A 20007-nucleotide genomic window follows, 5' to 3' on the forward strand; every position below is an offset into this window, starting at 1 on the left:
ATCCGGCCTATATCTAGTACTCGGTATAATAAAAAATTAATAATTTGGTTTAAATATTTAAATATAAATAAAAGGGAGTGAAGTAACATAAATAAAACTAGGTAAAGAGAATTTAGGTCCAGTTTGAAATGTAATTTTTTTACCAACTAATTTTTGTAAAGTTAGTAGGTAACCTTCTCTGACTTAGAAGTTTATATGATTAGCTCAAATCGGTAGTGTAATGGTTTGAATCAGATCTCGGCTGCGTCTGGTTCATAGTAGTAGCAGATCATCTATGCATTTAAGAATGCTCGGCCCTTTATTGAGACCATATTTATGGTTGGACCTCTTCAATGATAAAAACATAATGTAGATTTTATTTCCTTCTAATAAGAAGGACCATCCCCAGTCCGCGCACCTATTCCAAATACTTATATTGTATCTTTCGTCTTCGCCTTTTCGACCTCGCTAAGGCCGAAGGTGTTAGAAGATGGCCACCATCACCATGAACTCCCTCCGCAAATCAAACCCTAACACCGATCCCAAACCTGATCTCTCCCTCTCCTCCTCTCCAGTGAGGAAGACGAGTCTCTTGAGATCGAGGAATCAGGTCGCGTTTCCTCTCGAGGAGAAAAAATTCGGCGTCTCGATTCGAAGGAAGCGTGGATTTGCAGTAGTAGCGGCTCTCGATTCGTCTACGATTAATGAGGCTGGGCTCCTCGAGTTGGATCACCGGAATCCGGCCATCTCGGCGTCGTATCGGCCGTCGGATATCCCCAAGCCCAATCAGACGGTGCTGGAAGCGCAGGCCAAGGTTTGCACAGGGCCGGAGCAGACGAGGCCGCTTAACGAGGAGCAGGCTATGAGGGTTCTTGACACTATTCTCAGATCAGGTGATCTCAGCTCTGTTCTTCTCTGTTAAGTAATTTGATTTGGTGCTTGCTAGCTTGTTTCCAAATTTGGACGAGCAAATAGATATGAGTTCTTTTTCTAATATTTCTCTACCGGAGTCGGCTACCAACTACTCAGGACGATGCAGTTATTTTCGTACTAAATTTTGCTTTTCACGACCCGCTATCCTAATGCCTTTCCTCAAGTTCAGAAACAATGTATTATTTTATTTTTTATGACAGAAAGGTTAACTGATCAAAGGCATCTGAACCCTTCTCTCCAAAAACAAAAAGACATCTGAACTGACTTTTAGGTACTTTATTGTCCTTCAAATTTATCATGTGTAACTTTTGAAGTCTTGGAATCAAAACATTAAAGACAATTGCTAAAGATAGGTGGTTTTTTTTTGTTTTTTGCACTTGTTGTCTACATATAAAAACTAATGCATGTATATTCTGAACAGATGTAAACCAACCAAGTCCGGTTTTTATGTGAATAACGTAGATGGAAGTAGTTTAAAGATTATTATTGGTGAGTAAATATGCTCTCCTAATATTTTCTGTCTCTTAAGCTCGGGGAGAAATCAAAGATGAAGTAGTATCCAAAGCGCAACTCGGGGCATTTTTTGCTGGTATGACAATACGAGCAAATGCTTTTCCAGAAGCCACTCAATGGAGTGAAGGCGAAAGGCACGCTATGAATATATACTGGCCGCGCCTTGTTCAGGTTCTTCCACCAGAGATAATCTTTATAGCAGATCCGGAAGGCACAATCATGGGAGCAGGTGTAGGACCACATTATGTTGGCCAAGGAACTGCTGAGATGAGACTGGTCGGTGCTCTGAGGGAAGTTTTGGCTGGTGGTCATTTAGGTTATGAGGAAGTTCAAGGCATTCTAAGGGACGTTCTTCCTATTAGTACAGAGAGCAATAAGTCGTCAAAGGTTAGTGACTCATTGCTTGCTGCATTTTTTATTGGACAGCGGATGAACAGAGAGAACGATCGTGAGCTTAAAGCATATTGTCTAGCATTTGATGATGAACTAGGTAAGGCTTATATTAGGAGATTCAGCTATTTGTGGAAGATACTATTTCTTTGTCCATGATTTGTGAGAATGCACAAAGGATTTTACTTCTAATATCTTCATTGTTTATAGGTGCTCCTCCTGTTGCTGATGTTAACTCCTTGACTCACTATGGTGAACCTTATGATGGAAATACACGCTTCTTTAGGAGTACATTATTTGTTGCTGCTGTGAGAGCTTGTTATGGTGAATCTTGCTTGCTCCATGGTGTTGAATGGATGGCACCCAAGGTCAGTAGCATTAATTGTGTCACATACTTTCTGTCCAAATTCCTTTGCAAAGCTTCAAAAATCATCTTGCCTTGATAGTCGTGCAATGGACTTTGTCTGAATTACTTAGTTGTTAAGGTTTTCAGGGTGGCATAACGGAAGGACAATTGCTTAAATTCATGGGAGCAAACACCCACTTATCTCCAGCTCAGGCTAAAACTTTGTTAGAGGTCCACTGCAATTCTGCACCTAATTTGCAGCCCTTTTTTTTTTGTTTTCTCTTCTTTTCTCCTTCCATTTCAGTATCTGAATATGACTATTCCAGGATGAAAATGTTGGCTTTGCGTATATGGGTCTTCAAGAAGCTCGTCCATCCTTGTAAGTATACATAGAAGTTCTTGAGTTCAGTCTATTTATAATGATATCCCTTTCTTTTCTATTCATTCTTTCATTAATAGTTATTTTCATTGATGGTGGACAATGTTAGAATATATTTTTCTCAATCATAGGTGTTGTTTTGGTCAAGAGTGGATGCCACTAAATGAAAAGTGATAAAGTGTCAATCTTTTCCTTGCTCCATTGGACCATCAACATTGTATATAGATTAATGTTTGTTTACTTGTTATTAGGATTAGCATTAATGGTTTGCAATCAATGGTTTAAGAAAATATAGACAAGAGGAAGGTGGCAAAGATGTTCCCTAGCCTGTAGGTGCTTCGCAAGTGCCTAGGTCGGTATCTAGAACTAAAGCTATCGTATAATGCAAAAGTTGCGAAACCTCAAAATATTCATATGGTGCAAAACACCCTCTATCAGTCAAAACATAGGTCTTTTCAATGTTGTTACAGAAAATAATAGAAAGTATGACAAAATAATAGGAATTAACAAACCACTTAAAATGTGAAAGATAGGTAGGTTTGGATTACCATGTTACTAATAATAATGTGAAAATGTGGAATTTTAATTTAGTACTTTTTGGTAACTTATATGTCTTTTAATTGTCTTAGTTCTGTTCTTACTTTTTTAGAGTTCCAATTTCTTTAATAAGGCTGAAATTTAAGAAATCATTTGAGTGACACATAAAGGGTAGACTACATGAAATTTCATGTATATCTTCTAGTGATTACCAACTTAATGGATTTTTCAAATTTTTCCAAAAATTTGGTTTAAGGATTAGGAGTCCAATTTGTCCTTATTTTATTGAGTTTGAGGTTGAAATTATAGGAGTTGATTTTATATGGACCATTTGAAGAGTATATCTAACGATTTCTTCCAAGTGATAACAAAATTTACATTTTGTCCACTTTTTTTATTCTCAATTTAGTAACTTATGTAAATGCATAAAAGTAATTTGCCTAATTTTATTTGAAATTAGAGTTTGAAGCCTATAAATTCATAGGAGATTGAACTAACCAATGCCTTATAATTTATTCATGTGTTCTTTCCTAGAAAGCACAAATACTCCAAAATAGGTGGAGTATCCATATTCAATATATATTGGATACGAATATGAGTCGGATATGCACGGATACGTATCGAAAATATTTGGGTTAAAAATATATTATTTTAATTGCTATATTCAATACTTTTGTTTCTTTTCTTTTTTTCCTTGAAGTTGGTGCAAAAAGAGAAATATGTTAGAATAGGCCATAGGGTTTGTATAAAATGTTTTGATATTAGGAATATGTTAGTATAGGCCATAGAGTCTTTTTAAAATTTTTTGATAATAGAAATATATTAGTTTAGGCCAATAGGAGAAATATTTTAGTCTGCAAATGCTTTGATGTTGACAATAGATTTATAAATATACTTTTTATTAGTAATTTATTAATGTATCCTTATTGTATCTGTATCCCGTTTTTTAAGCATTTGCCATATCCCCATATCCGTATCACCTTATTGTTGTATTTCATATTCATATCCGTGCTTCATAGGACTTCTTTCCTTTGACTTATCGCCAATTTTAGAAACTTCCTTAACATTCTTGAATTTCTAGTTTTCTGAGTTAAAATTAAAACTTTCTCAAAATTTTGGCCAAAATGTGTTCATGGATTCTATCTCCTATGTCTATGAGCTTCACCCAAATCATGGAAAAGGAATTAGGCTTAATTCTTGCTTTTAGTTTTTTCATGTTTCAGTTTACAATTAGCTTTATGGTGTGTTTAGTTGATGGAAAATAGGGAAGTGAGTTCTCCACTTTTTTGGAACTATTCAACTTTCCTTATTTCACTTCCTATTCTAAAAAGAGAGTGACACTTCTCACATTTTTATTTATTGTATGCAATCATTAATTGCAATAATTGCTTAACTTTAACTATGAATGGTCGTTACGATCGGCATACCAGCACGTGGCATGAGGGATGCCATACGACACTTGTTCTAGTAGCTTCGCCGCGACCTCGTCGTCGAGCTTATCGTCGCCGATTGCCGAGTTGCGGCTTGTCGCTCGAGTTTGCATTCCAGTTGTGTTCCCTAGCGAGAGAGAGGGTTGGTTTAAAAATTTAAATTGTGGATTCGATCCGGATTCGCATCCACAACTTAAGTTTTTAAATTGACTCTCTCTCTTTCTCCCTCCCTTTCGTCCTCCCTCCCTCGGGCTAGGGCACCCGATAGGGGTGCGCACTTGGGCGATGATGAGCGGCGACGACGACTACGAAGATGAGTAGTCCCTTACCTTTTTCTCTCTTTTACGGCACGGTTGGCAAGTGCCACGACACGTGCCGTGCCGTGCCGTGCTTGGCTGGTTGGTGGCCGGCACAGCCCGTGCCTGTGACACGGCCATCATTGCTTTTAACCAATACTTTTGATTTTTACTAAATACCAATATATCATGATTACTTACTAGATATGACTTCACTAGAACTTTCCACCATTTTTCTCTCTATTCCTTGTCAACCAAATACACCCTTAGCAAGAATCTTCTCGAGTACTCTTCAAATGCCACTCCTCTTTTATCCATTTTGAACTAGAAATTGACTTTTTAAGGTCCAAATATCTTTGTGGTGAATGTTCGTTATTAGCCTAGAGAGACCCCTTTGACACCTTAACTTGGAAGACCACTTGAAGTTGTGCTTTTAATAAAGAGTGTTTACCAACTACAAAACTCGAGGAAAAAAAGCAATGTCATTGGCACAATTGATTGGCCCATGACCTAGGAAAAGGTGTTAGAAAATTTGAACGGAGTGATTGAGATTGAGAGCTAGAAGAGATTTCTTACTAAAGGAAAGGAAGAGTAGAAGCAAAGGATTTTCTAGCTATTGATCGAAGAACTTGATGGAACATTCGTCGGCGATTGACCATTGACTACTGATTTTTATAATTATCAATAAAATAACTCGACCAATATGGTAAAATGGGAATCCACTCTTAGTAATCATTAATAGATAAGATATATATATATATATATATATATATATATATATTACAGCTTCTGCACTTTTAGCCAAGAAGTTACCTACCACCAGATCTTAAGCCTCACCACTTGGGGCTCACATGTAGTATGTACATGTTTCACACAACCAAAAGTGAGCTAAAATCTCGGATGGAACTCAAAAAGGATGTCAAAAGTTGACATTTGTATATTTTTCAAAAAACAAAAAGTTTTCCAGAGGTAAGGAGCATTGAGTTTGTTGCACATAACTTATTTATGTTTTGGCAAGAACAGTTGTTGTTTCAGCCAAACTCTCAAAACTTGCTCGACGTCGTCTGAAAGATTTCTCACTAAAGATCTGTTTTAATAATAGACAAAATTCACGCATGATTGTGGGAATTACACTTTCCCTAGGAAAATCCAGAGGGATAGGAAATATTTCTGTGTTTAGAGAGCTTTTTCTAAGGAAGATATGACTCTTTTGGAAGGGAAAAAAGAAAAGTCAGACATCTTTTTTTAATATTTTTTCTGATACTCTCTTTCACACTCTCTCTTTCACTGGTTCTTCCCCTTCCCTATCTTTCTTGAAAACTCGTGGGGAAGAGATAAGAGTACTAGACCGATTAGGTTTATAGATATGAAAAATCAAAGCCCAAGTCAAAGTTAAAGTCGAAAACCGAATTGGAGTTGGTTTAAGAAAAAACCTAATCCTATTATATTTAAAAAACTGATTAAAATCGAACTTTGGAAATAGAAACTGATTAGGAAATTTGAATCTTATTCTACTAATAAAAACTAAACTCAAGTCGATGAGTGAAGAACCAAGAGTAGAAAAAAAAATTGAATACGAAGAGGAAAAGTAAAGCACGACAAACACATTGACATGATTTTTTTAACGTTAAAGACCTCTCAATGCATTGAGAAAGAAAAAACTATGGATCCATTCAAACTGAATCAATCTAATCATATTGTTCATAGAAACAAAAAGTACTTAAAACTCCCTTGACAGTTCGTCGTCTAAGTATCGAAGTCTGCATCTCTTACTTGAAATCCATCTCGATAAAATACTCCATGACTAGATTGCCTTCATATCTAGTTCGCAGTACGTCGTGGCGGTTCACTTCTCAAACTCCTCATGTCAATGGTGATAGTTGATGTAGACTTAGCTTTTTCGATGTTCTTGATCAATCTCTGATATAGAATTAGCATTAAGACATATTTAGAAGCTCTCCACATAAAAGATAGGAACTTAACTCTATTATAGAACTCTTCTAAGTTCAAACTAGATATTCTTAGAGTATTGATGTGATCGAACCAATTGGATCAACTCAGAGGATATTGGGTTTGATGGATTGAGGCTATTTACCATATTTATTTTATTAGCTTATGTGAGTTAGTCAGAGTTTTAGTTATTTAAGTCATTACTTATTTGCATATGCTATTTTCTTAATTGCTTGAGTAAGAGTCCTAGTAGGATAGAACTTGTTTAATTAGCTAAATCCAGTTAAGTTAAGTTCAAAGCAGTTTTAGGAAAATATTCATCAGATATTTATAAGATATCCAAATTATATAAAACTAGATGGATAAGATCGGTGATGTCATGATCTACAATTTTCGTATTTTTTTTTGATTCATAATTTATCTAGGCTGCTAAACCTCTAGGTTAGAATTCTAAAAAGTGATACATATGATGGTGGAATGTGGCTAGGGTTGAGGATATGATGTGATCAATGATGGAGACTAGCGGTAGGGTGGAGGCTATGGATTTAATTGAAGTGGCTCAGTTGTAGATGGTGGTGGTGGCTTGCGGATCTAAATGTAATAGATGGCTGAAAGCTATGATTGGCCTATACTTATGGTAGTGGGCAAAAACGAGAACCATACGAGAGATAGAGATGGTTAAGGCAAAAAGAGAGGAAGTGAGAGAAGTCAGAGATAGGGATGTAAACGAGCCGAGCTTATCTAGTCAGGCTCAGGCTCAGGCTCAGGCTCAGCTCAATTAATTTTGAGCTTAGTTTTTTTTTATTTTTTATTTAGGCTTTGCCCAGCTCAAATTAAATCGAGCTCGATTCGAGCCAGCTCGAGCTTAAGTTCGACCCTAATTGGAGGAGGTGGCGGCTTGTTGAAGGAGGAGGAGGTCGAAGGAGAATAGGATGAGGAGGTCGGAGGAGTAATAGGAGGAAAATAGTTGCTTTTAATAAATATTCCTTTAGTTGGTGAGGTGTGCAATCGAAAAAGACAACCCACACTGATTTAAGCATTAAATATACATCTCTAGCAAAAGAACAAACAAAAAATTTTATTCAAAGAAGACCAAATTAGAAAACAATTAAAAGGATTGATGTGAAAGAATCTGCCCCTAGTCTACTACTCTGCCACTTTTACCTTACACCTTTTTGATTTGTCCAATCCCAAATTAAACCACACAGCTACCAATATTAAGCCGAGTCGTCTTTCTTCTTGGTCTCATCGCTAGCTTCCAATTACTGTTAGGAGACAATTTATGACCATCGATGGCAATGAGCAAAGCTGCGTGTCCTCTTTAACTGGCTCCGCCTCCATCGTCATGGAGTTGATCGACACTCGCGGCATCCTCGTCGTGGCCTACCTCATCGGCGGTCCAACTATACTGGTCATGGGTCGGCTGTGCCGCAGCCGACAAGGAGGACTGTCGCATTGGCGGGTCGCCTGAGCGCCAAAAAGTGCTAGCAGGCCGTGTGGCCCGATAAGGCGGGTTGGCGCTTCGGCCCGCCAAACCTGCCTTATCAGGTTTTTCTATAGTGGATCGGATTATCCAATATCCACTGAAAAAACTAACCAATACCATTAACCATTAATATTTCTTCTCTGTCTCTCGCTGCTCGCTGCACGCTCTCTCTCACTAGAGTTCCTAAATCCCTAATCTCTCTCTCGCTGCGCCATTTCTCCCGGTGCGCCCTCTCTCTCGGTGCGCCCTCTTTTGGTGCGCCCTCTCTCTTTCTCTCGCTGCGCCCTCTCTCTCACTGCGCCCGCTCTCGCTGTGCTCGCTCTCGCTGTGCTCGCTCTTGCTGCACTTGCTCTCGCTGCAGAAGTATGGACCCCCCTCTCTCTCTCTCTCTCTCAAAATCTCACTCTCTCACTCTCTCCTCTCTCTCTCACTCTCTCACTCTCTCACTCTTTCACTGTCTCACACCGAAGTAGTTAATTTTTTTTTTAATTTTCAATTCTGTCTAAAGTAGTTAAATCTTAATCTGTTAGTTACTTAGTGATTATCTGATAATAATGATAATATGTTCGTTAATTAGTTAATCACTTAATCTGTTAATGATGGTTAATTACTTAATTCATAAATTAATTTAGTAATTATCTGATAATATGTTTTTCAGTTTTTCTTTGTTTCAGTGTTTCTTATTACTTAATTCCTTTAGTTAATTTAGAAATTAATTGAAGTAGTTATCTGCGATTCTGCTAATCTGTTGAATACTTGAATGTTAATTAGTAATCTGTTAATGATTGTTAATTACTTAATTCATAAATTAATTTAGTAACTATCTGATAAGTGATAATATGTTTTTTAGTTTTTCTCTATTTCTTTTCACTTAGTTCCTCATTTCTTCTATTTTTTCTCTAATTCTGTTAATTAAGATTGTTAATTATTTGATTCAGAAATTAATTCAGTAATTGTCTGATAATATGTTTTTCTCTATTTCTTATTTCTTAATTCCTCTAATTAATTCAGAAATTAAGATTATAGATTAAGATTTAACAGTGAGTTAACTTTTAGTGTTAATCTGTTTCTAACATTTCTCTTGAATTAGTGAATTACTGGATTAAGTTATTAAGTATTAACTAGAGAGTAAATTAGTAATCAATAATTAGTAAATATCTTACTATCTGTTTTACTGGAGGAGATAAAATAGTAATTAATTACTATTTTCAAATCTGAAATGTGAATTATGAATTATCAATCATATTTGTTTTTTACCTAATTTCATTATAGAATACAGGTAGTCAAATATGAAATTTTTGTGGTTGGGTCAACTTCATCTGAATTTTTTGTGTCTGTTGGCTCCAATAATCCAAGGTGGCAATATGGATACTTTCCAAATAAAATAATGCCAACACGGTGAAATGTAGATTTTGTGGGAAGGTTACTAAGGGAGGAATTAGTAGATTCAAGAAGCATATTGCTCATGTTAGAGGTGATGTTGCGCCTTGTCCAAAAGCTATAGATGAGGCAAAAAAAGTTATTAAAGAGCATATAGAGGGGAACAAAAGGAGAAAGGAGGATAAATCAAAAGAGGAAGCAGAATTGAGAGCAGAAGTAAATATATTTGGAGAAAAGGAAGATTCAGAAATTTTAGAAGTTGGAAGTAAAAGGCCAAGAAATAGAGGTCCTTTAGACAAACAAGTATAAAATATACTTTTGCAAAAGAACAAAGAGATAGAGTGCTAATATATTTAGCTCATTGGGTTTATAAGTGTGGCATTCCTTTTAATGCTGTTACTGATAAATCATTTCATATTTTGATGGAAGCAGTTGGTCAGTATGGTCTGAGGTTCAAGTCGGCAACTATGCATGAGTTACGTGAGCCACTTTTGAAGAAGCAAGTGGCTAGAACAAATGATGATTTGGAGAACCATAGAACTGCATGGAAGAAAAAAAATGGCTGCTCCATTTTAACTGACGCTTGGATAGATCGAAAAGGAAGAAGCATTATGAATTTATGTGTCAATTATGAGCTGGGGGTTAGTTTTCTACGTTCAGTTGATTGTTCTAAAGATTCATATACAGGTGAATACATTCACAATATTGTTGTTGAGGGTATTAAGGAAGTGGGAGAGGAAAATGTACTTCAAGTTGTGACTGATAATGCTGTTGCTAATTTAGCAGTTGCACGGTTGCTAAAGCAAAATTATCCTCATATATATTGGACATCTTGTGTTGCCCACTGTATAGATTTGATGTTAGAGATGATATCAAAGGAAGGAAGGATTAAGGGTTCAATTGAACGTGGAAGGGAAATCACCGTGTTCATTTATGGACATTATAAAACATTGAGTTTGATGCGTCAGTTTACACAAAAAAGGGAGATCGTGAGACCCAGGGTTACAAGATTTGCCACTTCATTTCTCACATTACAGAGTCTTTTGGAGAAGAAAGAAAAATTAAGGCTTATGTTTACTTCCGATGAATTTTTAAGTTGTAAATGGTCAAAAACTGCGAAAGGAAAGAGGGTTTATTTTACTATCCTCAATAACCAATTTTGGAGGCAAGTGTCATTAGCAGTTAAAGTATTCACTCCTTTGGTGAAGTTGCTATGAGTTGTTGATGGTGAAAGAAAGCGACCAATGGGATTTATATATGGTGGATTGAAATATGTCAAGAAAGAAATAAAGAATTTTTTCAATAATAATGAGACATCTTCCAAGCCTTTTCTAGATGCAATTGATCACTATACAAATGGAAAGCATGATACACATTTCCACGCTGCTGCTTATTACTTAAATCCATACTATTTTTATAGAGATTTGGATGAGATGTAGATTGACTTCAATATAATGGATGGTGTTCTTAGTTGTATTAAGAACTTTTATCCGGATCAAGCCATTTAAGTTCACATTTCAAATGTGAAGATGAAAACATATAAGGATGCCACTGGGATATTTGGGAGACCGCTAGCAAGATTAACAAGAGAAGTTTACAATGATGAATTCAACATATGTAATAATTATTAATTAGCATATGTTGTAAAAGTGTAAAACATGTCTTTTACAGTTTTATTCTTTGTATGTTACTAAGTTACTTTTTAATTTTTATGGTTATAGCTTATTGGTGGAGTGTATATGGAGCCGGTGCCTCCTACTTGAAATGTATGCTGGTTAAGATTCTTAATTTAACATATAGCTCCTCAGGATGTGAAAGAAATTGGAGCTCCTTTGAATGAGTAATATATCATTAATCATTGTATTGAGTAAGCTAAATTGATGAATTTTATTATCAAATTGATTTATTCTTTGATTTGATAATTTCAGATTCATTGAAAGAAGAGAAATAGATTGGAAGTGAAGAGGCTAAAGAATCTTGTTTATGTACAATTTAATGCAAGAATGAAGGATCGAAATATAGCGAAAGAGAAAGATCCAGTCGTTTCAAAAGAAAGAAATAATGCAAGGGAATGGTTGGATAATGATTATGTAGAGCAAGAGGTCTTTCTAGGTGAAGGGTTAACTTGAGAGATGGTGACAGGAGCATTAGGAGTCGAAGAATATTTAAGATCAAGGAGGAGCACTAGATCTACTCAAGCTACTACTAGTAGCACTTCTTCCACTTCTCTAGATGAGCAATTAATTGAGTCGGATGAAGAAACAGATGATGAGGATGATGTTGAGCTAGAATTTGATGATGATTCTGATGATAATCTTTTGGTTGATGAAGTTCCTCCCATAGATTGTGAAGAAGATTAGAAGATGACCTTTATGTTATAATTGTGAACTTGTTATGAACTTTGTCACGACCCAAAATAGGAATCATGACCGGCCATGCATCTCAATATGCTTGAGATGCACGAAGCCTTAATAATACTCTCTAATATATAAATAAAATGAGAACATGCTTTATTAAATTTTTATAAATAATTGCAATAAAGATAAACTAAAATAAAACATAATGTTAATGTTTTTGAGTCTCTAAACTAAATAAATAAAACATCTAATCTAAAGCATAAAATCAAAGGAGCGGAAAGGTAAATAGGTGAATCCTAAGTGGAGGTGGAGTCCGGGTACATCTCGCTCAGTCGCCCCGCTGACTATTACCTGAAATAAATAAACAAATACAAAAACAATAGAACCCATGAGCCAACAACTATAGCTCAGTGAGTGGAATTCACTCGAAAACCAAATAAATTTTAATTCATATTAATGTTGAATAAAATTAAACTAAAAGCAACAATATCCATCACAATATGCAATAGGCATGCTCTCTAAATAATAACAATGATAACAATAGAGAGATGTCACAACTTGTACCTTGCACGTTTTCAACATATTAACATCTTTTTGATATTTTTACTGTCATGTCTCAATGGGTCTAAACCCTGTGGATCCACATCAACTAGAAGTCACCTCGAGATGACGCTCGGGACTTTTCTTAATAGCTGATCCGGTTAGGGTCATCAGAGGGTATCACCCTGTGATCAACACACTCTGTCTTTTCCTTTAATTGTTGAGAGAAGTTAGAGTCACTTAGGAAATTTTCTCATTCATCCTAGGACTGTTTCCTAACTCTGCCAGAGTCACTTAAGAAAGTCACCGTAGTGATCTAATTTAGGACTTTCCCCTGGACTTCCAGATAGACTTGAGTTACCACGGAAAATCGCCAACGATTTATACCGGGACTGTTCTTTAAGTCGTATCAATACTAGTCTCATTTTTTCTTTTCACAAATTTCAATATTTGCACGAAGTATGGTGATGCACTGAATATAATGATTAAATACACAGAAAATAAAATAATTAAATATTCGCACGTACGGATGAAATAAATATATTTGCACACAGAAATTGTAACAATTTAATTTTTACACATAAGGGTGAAATAAATAATTTGCATACAGAAAATTTACATGGTCTGACAAAAATACGAAATACAATAAAATAAACATGTGAGTGAACCCACTCACCTGAGTCTAGGCAAGACAACCGAAACCTCAAATCTCTAGCTCACGTACTTGAATTCACCACCTTAAATAATAAATAATATTCAAATTTTTAATTTGAATAATAACAATATTTTTAAAATTTAAAAACCAAAAAGAACTAAAATGGGTTTAAAATTACCCATTGGATTGGGCTGGGCTACTGCTGACCCAACCCATTCCAAAAATTTTAAATTAATCGGGTTGGGCCGAGGCCCAGCCCAAAACTAGGTGGACTGGGCTACGGGCTAACCTAGCCCACCAAACTTAAGTGGTTCGGTTCGGGTTTGTGGATCCGAAATCCAAACCCGAACCGAACCTGACTTAAAAGGAAAAAGGGGGTTGGCTCGGGCCCAGCCAACCCCTTATTCCCTTTCGCGGCCGACGCGAGAAGGTGACTGAGGGAGAGGGTGACCGCCGGCGACTCCATCACGACCACCCTTCAACCTCTCCTCTCCTTCTCTCTCTCTTACTCTTTCTTTGTCGTCCTCATGAGGTCGAGGAGAACTCATCACCGACAGTTGACGCGGAAGCTAACGCCGATCGGAGCCACGAGGGCCCCGTAGAAGACATCTCTGACAACAGGCTTGGAGCACGAAGCCTTCGGTGACGATGCGATTGCGACTCGAAGCCGCCGGCCGGCCAGATTTGCCGACGAGGTCGAATTCTGCGAATTAGGTATTTCTGATTTACCTATTTAAATTTAAATTAAACTAGAGGGATGAGAGAGGGCTCACCGGGGAGGAGTGTGGTGGTTCCAATTTTCTCTGGCGACGCTCCGGCTGGCCGATTCCACGGCAACGACTCTAACGGTGAGGAAGAAGCGAATGAAGGGAGGAAGGAGAGAGAGAAGAGGGCTGGGGGGTTGAAGAGAGAGGATTATGGCTAATTTATAGATTAGAAGAGGATTAAATCTAATCCGATTCGGATTAGATGAAATCCCCCCTTATCAGCGCCTCGACGCGTGCTGGAGAGGGAGAGGGGAGGGGCTGCACTAACTTAAATCTAATCCGATTCGGATTAGATGAAATCCCCCCCCTTTTTTTTGTTTCTGGTTCTGACAAACTTGATAATTTTGAATTTTTGATTATATGTTATTTGTTATGGACCTTATGATTTTGATATGTTTTATCATATTATTTGTTTTGATTGTGAACTTGTTGCTAGGAACTTATGGTTGTGATAATTTTGAATCTTTGATTATGTATTTATGTTATTATAATTGTGAATTGTGGTAATGTTATTGTGGTTGTGAATTGTGATTATGTTATTATGGCTGGGAATTGTGATTATGTTATTTAGTATTTTATTTTAGAACTTGTTGCTATTTATGTATTTATGTTATTATAGTTGTGAATTGTGATTATGTATATTATATATGTTTATTTATTTATTTATAATTTTTTTATATTAAAAATACTAGACTGCCTTGTCATACGCCTTCCGCCTAGGCGCTAGGTGATAGGGTGACCGTCCGCCACTCGCGGCCGCCTTTCAATACATTGGATGGAATATTAATGTTGACTCATAGAGGGGGAAATGGGAGAGAGGTCTAGGTCCTTTTGTCTTATATAGATGGTGGTAATTTTTGTCTTTAGATGGGTGTAAATGAGCCTATTGAGTCGAGCTTGAGCGAGCCGGCTTTAGCTTATGCTTGGCTCAAAGTTTAAATCGAGCCTCAATTTTGAGCCTCAGGTTTGGCTTAGCTTGAGTCAAACCGAGTCGAGCTCGAGCCATTTGTTTATTTTGACACCCTTAGTCAGAGACAAAAGAGATAGCTAGGGCCACTAGATATGAGGAGATAGAAGAAAAGAATAATCTATTCAATAATTCAAAAATATGCCTAAGATATAAGTCATAAAGCCCTATTTGTATAGAGAATAAAACAAAAGAGTCCTAAATTAACTCAAAATTGAATAAGAAACAAACTAATAAACTTAACTAAACTGGTTCCCATATCTCCTTTAAATTTTCTGTTCTGCGCCAGATAGATTTCAGATGACGTCATCGATCTGGTTTCATATTATTTGGATATTTATGAATATTAGATGAATATTTCTCTAGAACTTCGCAAAACTAAATATAACTGGAATTAACTAATTAAACAAGTTATAGCCTACTAGGACTCTTACTGAGTAATTAAGGAAATTAGCACATCCAAATAAGTAATGACTTAAGCAATTAGGACTTTAAGGAAATCACATAAGCTAATAAAATAAATAAGGTAAATAAACTTGATCCGTCGAGCTTAATGTTGATGCAAAACGTGGTGGTGGTAAGGGAATAAGGAAAAAAGGAATGGGATTTTAGACCTATATCCTAAAAATGGTTTCACACCAAGATTCTCAAAAGAGCAAAAAACAAATAATCTTTCATTAGCCTTAAAAGAAAATACAATAGGTCTATATATAGACTTACAATGGAATAAAGCAAAAGACACTCTACATAGAAAATAAATAAAAGACATTCCAGATAAATAAAAATCATAACCAAATCCTCATAGGGGGTGAAACACCCAAACCTCCAAATACACGTGTAAACCGTGTGGGTAAATCCCCCCACGCGGTGTATCACATGACCCGTCAGTAATAGGTATTCACAAGGTACATAACAATATAGGTTTATACCATAAATAAACTCAACCATAAGAGTCCGGATATAAGTTCCACAGGCCACAATAAGCCTTCAAGATATACATCCAACATATAACTCTAAAGCCTCAAAATGCATCAATCATAACGCCTTCATAGGGGTTCAATACAACTAATAGACATAAGCATAACTAAAATAAAAAGGCAGCTACTCCTCGCTGCTCGCACTTGTGTCCCCTAGCTCTGAAATAATGCCACCAAGAGTTGGTGAGCACACAGCCTAGCGAATAGAATCCATATAATCTATAATAATGAAATCACAGGTGCATATTCAATAACTGTCTATAATTGCTAGCAATAACAATATACTTGTTTAAATGACTTACCATGAGTTACTAAATCAATGCAACTAATAAAGACTACCCGTCGCTATCCTAGAGCATGCCAACTCCTAATCATATCAGGATAAATCCGCATAGATATAAAGCTCGATACAATCTTTTATTCATATAAATCTCAATCATAGTGTTCACATGTTATGTATAACAATAAATGAGTAGTTTAGTCATCTTATGCTCACCAAGGCATTAATCATGTTTTATCATAGCTCACTGAGCCTGTCAGAATCAAAAAAAAAAAAAAAAAAAGAGTTGGGATGAGAGAGGAGGGTGCACGTGCTATGCACGTGCAACCCCTCCCCTCTCCCTCTCCAGCACGCGACGAGGTGCTGTTAGGGGGGGGGGGGGGGATTTCATCTAATCCGAATCGGATTAGATTTGATCCTCATCTAATCTATAAATTAAACCCTAATCTCTCTCTCTCTCTCTCTGCTTAATGCTTAATGATCTTAGCCCTCTCCTCTCTTTTCTTCCTCCTTCACCGACGGAGTCACACCGTGGAATCGGCCTGCCGGAGCATCGTCGGAGCCAGCGGAGACCACCACGTGACTCCCCCGTAAGCCCTCTCTAACCCCTCAAAGTTAATTTAAGAATAATAGGGTTTAGTGAAAATACCTAATTTGGGGGTTTTCGGCCTCGTCGGCAAATCTGGCCGGCCGGCGGCTTCGAGTCGCAGCCGCTACCTCTGGAAGCGCCTTGCCGTTGGCCTCGTGCCGTGGGCAGTCACCGTTGGAGCCCTCGTGGCTCCGGTTGCCGTCGGTCATGGGATCGACCACCGTTCGCGGGTTCTCCACCTCGCGAGGACGGCGGCACCGTATGGGTGTTGGGGAGCTAGGGGTGCGGCCGACGAACCTTCGCCGTGGCGGTCGCCGGCGTCTTCCTCTTTATCTTTTTCTTTCTCTCTTTTCCTCTCTTTTTCTCTCTCTCTTCGGTTTGGGGAAGACAGACTCGGGTTGCCCGAGTCTGATCTTCTCCCTTTTAGTGTTGGATTTGGGTCGGGTTGGATCCGAATCCAAGGAACCCGACCCGGTTCCATTATCTAATTGGATTGGGCCTTGGCCCAATCCATTTAAGAATTAATTGGGTGGGCTGCGGGCCAACTGCAGCCCAGCCCAATTGATTTGGGCTTATTTTAGCCCAAATTAATTATTCTTAGGTTAAATTGTATAAACATTTTTAATAATTATTTTAATTAAAAATGTTATTGTTATTTATTATTTAAGGTGGTGATTTTTAGTACGTGGGTTAGAGATTTGAGATTTTGGTTGTCTTGCCTAGACTCAGGTGAGTGGGTTCACTCACATGTTTATTTTATTGTATTTCTTATTTTTGTCAAACCATGTAAATTTTCTGTGTAATCTATTTATTTCACCATTATATGTAAAAATTTAATTGTTTTATTTTCTGTGTGCATTTAATTATTATATTCAGTGCATCACCATACTTCGTGCAAATATTGAAATTTGTGAAAAGAAAAATGAGACTAGTATTGATACGACTTAGAGAACAGTCCCGGTATAAATCGTTTGTGATTTTCCGTGGTGACTCAAGTCTATCTAGAAGTCCAGGGGAAAGTCCTAAATTAGATCACTACGGTGACTTTCTTAGGTGACTCTGGTGGGGTTAGGGAACAGTCCTAGGATGAACGAGAAAATTTCCTAGGTGACTCTAACTTCTCTCAACGGTTAGAGGAAAAGACAGAGTGTGTTAATTACAGGGTGATACCCTCTGATGACCCTAACCGGATCAGCTATGAAGAAAAGTCCTGAGCGTCATCTCGAGGTGACTTCTAGTTGATGTGGATCCACAGGGTTTAGACCCATTGAGACATATGACATTATAAATATCAAAAAGATGTTAATATGTTGAAAACGTGCAAGGTTACAAGTTGTGATATTTCTCTATTGTTATCATTGTTATTATGTAGAGAGCATGCCTATTGCATATTATGATGGATATTGTTGCTTTTAGTTTAATTTATTCAGCATTAATATGTTTTAAAATTTATTTGGTTCGAGTGGATTCCACTCACTGAGCTATAGTTGTTGGCTCACGAGTTCTATTGTTTTTGTATTTGTTTATTTATTTCAGGTAATAGTCAGCGGGGCGACTGAGCGTGATGTACCCAGATTCCACCTCCACTTAGGATTCACCTATTTACCTTTCCGCTCTTTTAGATTTTGTGCCTTAGATTAGAAGATTTTATTTTATTTTATTTTAGTTTAGAGACTCAAAAACATTAACATTGTTTTTATTTTAATTGCATTTAGTAATAAAATTTTAATAAAGCACATTCTCATTTTATTTATTTATCTTGTCATCGTATACGTAGAGAGTATTATTAAGGCTTCGTGCATCTCAAGCATATTGAGATGCATGGCCGGTCATGATTCCTATTTTGGGTCGTGACAGAGCCGTTCACCACATAGGGTAGATATTTCCAAAAAAATCATCCATCACATAGCCATCCATTATCTCATACACCGAGGGGGGATATATACACATCTAGCGCGCGATGAGGCGCTGATAAGGGGGGATTTCATCTAATCCGAATCGGATTAGATTTGTTCCTCATCTAATCTATAAATTAAACCCTAATCTCTTCTCTCTTTCTGCTTAACGATCTCAACCCTCTCATCTCTCTTTTCTTCCTCCTTTACCGACGGAGTCACGCCATGGACTCCTTTGTAAGCCTTCTCTCACCCCTCAAAGTTAATTTAAGAATAGTAGGGTTTAGTGAAAATACCTAATTTGGGGGTTCTTCGGCTTCATCGACAAATCTGGCCGGACGGCGGCTTCGAGTCGCAGACGCTACCTCTGGAAGCACCTTGCCGTTGGCCTCGTGCCGTGGACAGTCACCGTTGGAGCCCTCATGGCTCCGGTCGCCGTCGGTCATGGGATCGACCACCGTTCGCGGGTTCTCCTCCACCTCGCGAGGACGGCGACATCGTATGGGTGTTGGGGAGCTGAGGGTGCGGCCGGCGAACCTTCGCTGCGGCAGCCGCCGGCGTCTTCCTCTTCCTCCTTTTCTTTTTCTCTACTTTCCTCTCTCTCTCTCTTCGGCTTGGAGAAGACAGGCTCGGGCAACCCGAGTCTGATCTCCTCCATTTTAGTGTTTGGATTCGGGTCGGGTTGGATCCGAATCCAAGGGACCCGACCCGAACCATAAATCTGGTGGGCTACAGGTTAGCTCGAGTTATTTAAGGTGGTGATTTTTAGTACGTGAGCTAGAGATTTGAGATTTTGGTTGTCTTGCCTAGACTCAGGTGAGTGGGTTCACTTATATGTTTATTTTATTGTATTTCGTATTTTTGTCAGACCATGTAAATTTTCTATGTAATTAATTTATTTCACCCTTATGTGTAAAAATTAAATTGTTGCAATTTCTGTGTGCAAATCCATTTATTTCATCCATACGTGCGAAAATTTAATTGTTTTATTTTTTGTGTGCATTTAATTATTATATTTAGTGCATCACCATACTTCGTGCAAATATTGAAATTTGTGAAAAGAAAAATGAGACTAGTATTGGTACGACTTAGAGAACAGTCCCGGTATAAATCATTTGTGATTTTCCGTGGTGACTCAAGTCTATCTAGAAGTCCAGGGGAAAGTCCTAAATTAGATCACTACGGTGACTTTCTTAGGTGACTCTGGCAGAGTTAGGAAACAGTCCTAGGATGAATGAGAAAATTTCCTAGGTGACTCTAACTTCTCTCAACGGTTAGAGGAAAAGACAGTGTGTTGATCACAGGGTGATACCCTCTGATGACCCTAACCGGATTAGCTATTAAGAAAAGTCTCGAGCGTC

General features: G+C 37.5%; 1 protein-coding gene across 1 annotated transcript in view; it reads left to right on the top strand.

The window, feature by feature from the left end:
- Nucleotides 1-389: 389 nt before the first annotated feature.
- Nucleotides 390-20007, top strand: part of LOC140779147 (uncharacterized) — a 40933-nt gene continuing 21315 nt past the window's right edge. Inside the window, exons 1-5 of the mRNA XM_073124128.1 lie at nt 390-872; nt 1442-1915; nt 2026-2183; nt 2309-2392; nt 2488-2540. Coding sequence (XP_072980229.1) covers nt 470-872; nt 1442-1915; nt 2026-2183; nt 2309-2392; nt 2488-2540 — 1172 coding nt within the window. The 5' untranslated portion in view covers nt 390-469. The remainder of the gene's footprint in view (nt 873-1441; nt 1916-2025; nt 2184-2308; nt 2393-2487; nt 2541-20007) is intronic.

This window comes from Typha angustifolia, chromosome 15 (genome assembly GCF_048772165.1).
Source record: "Typha angustifolia cultivar Huaian chromosome 15, ASM4877216v1, whole genome shotgun sequence".
Lineage (NCBI taxonomy): Eukaryota > Viridiplantae > Streptophyta > Magnoliopsida > Poales > Typhaceae > Typha > Typha angustifolia.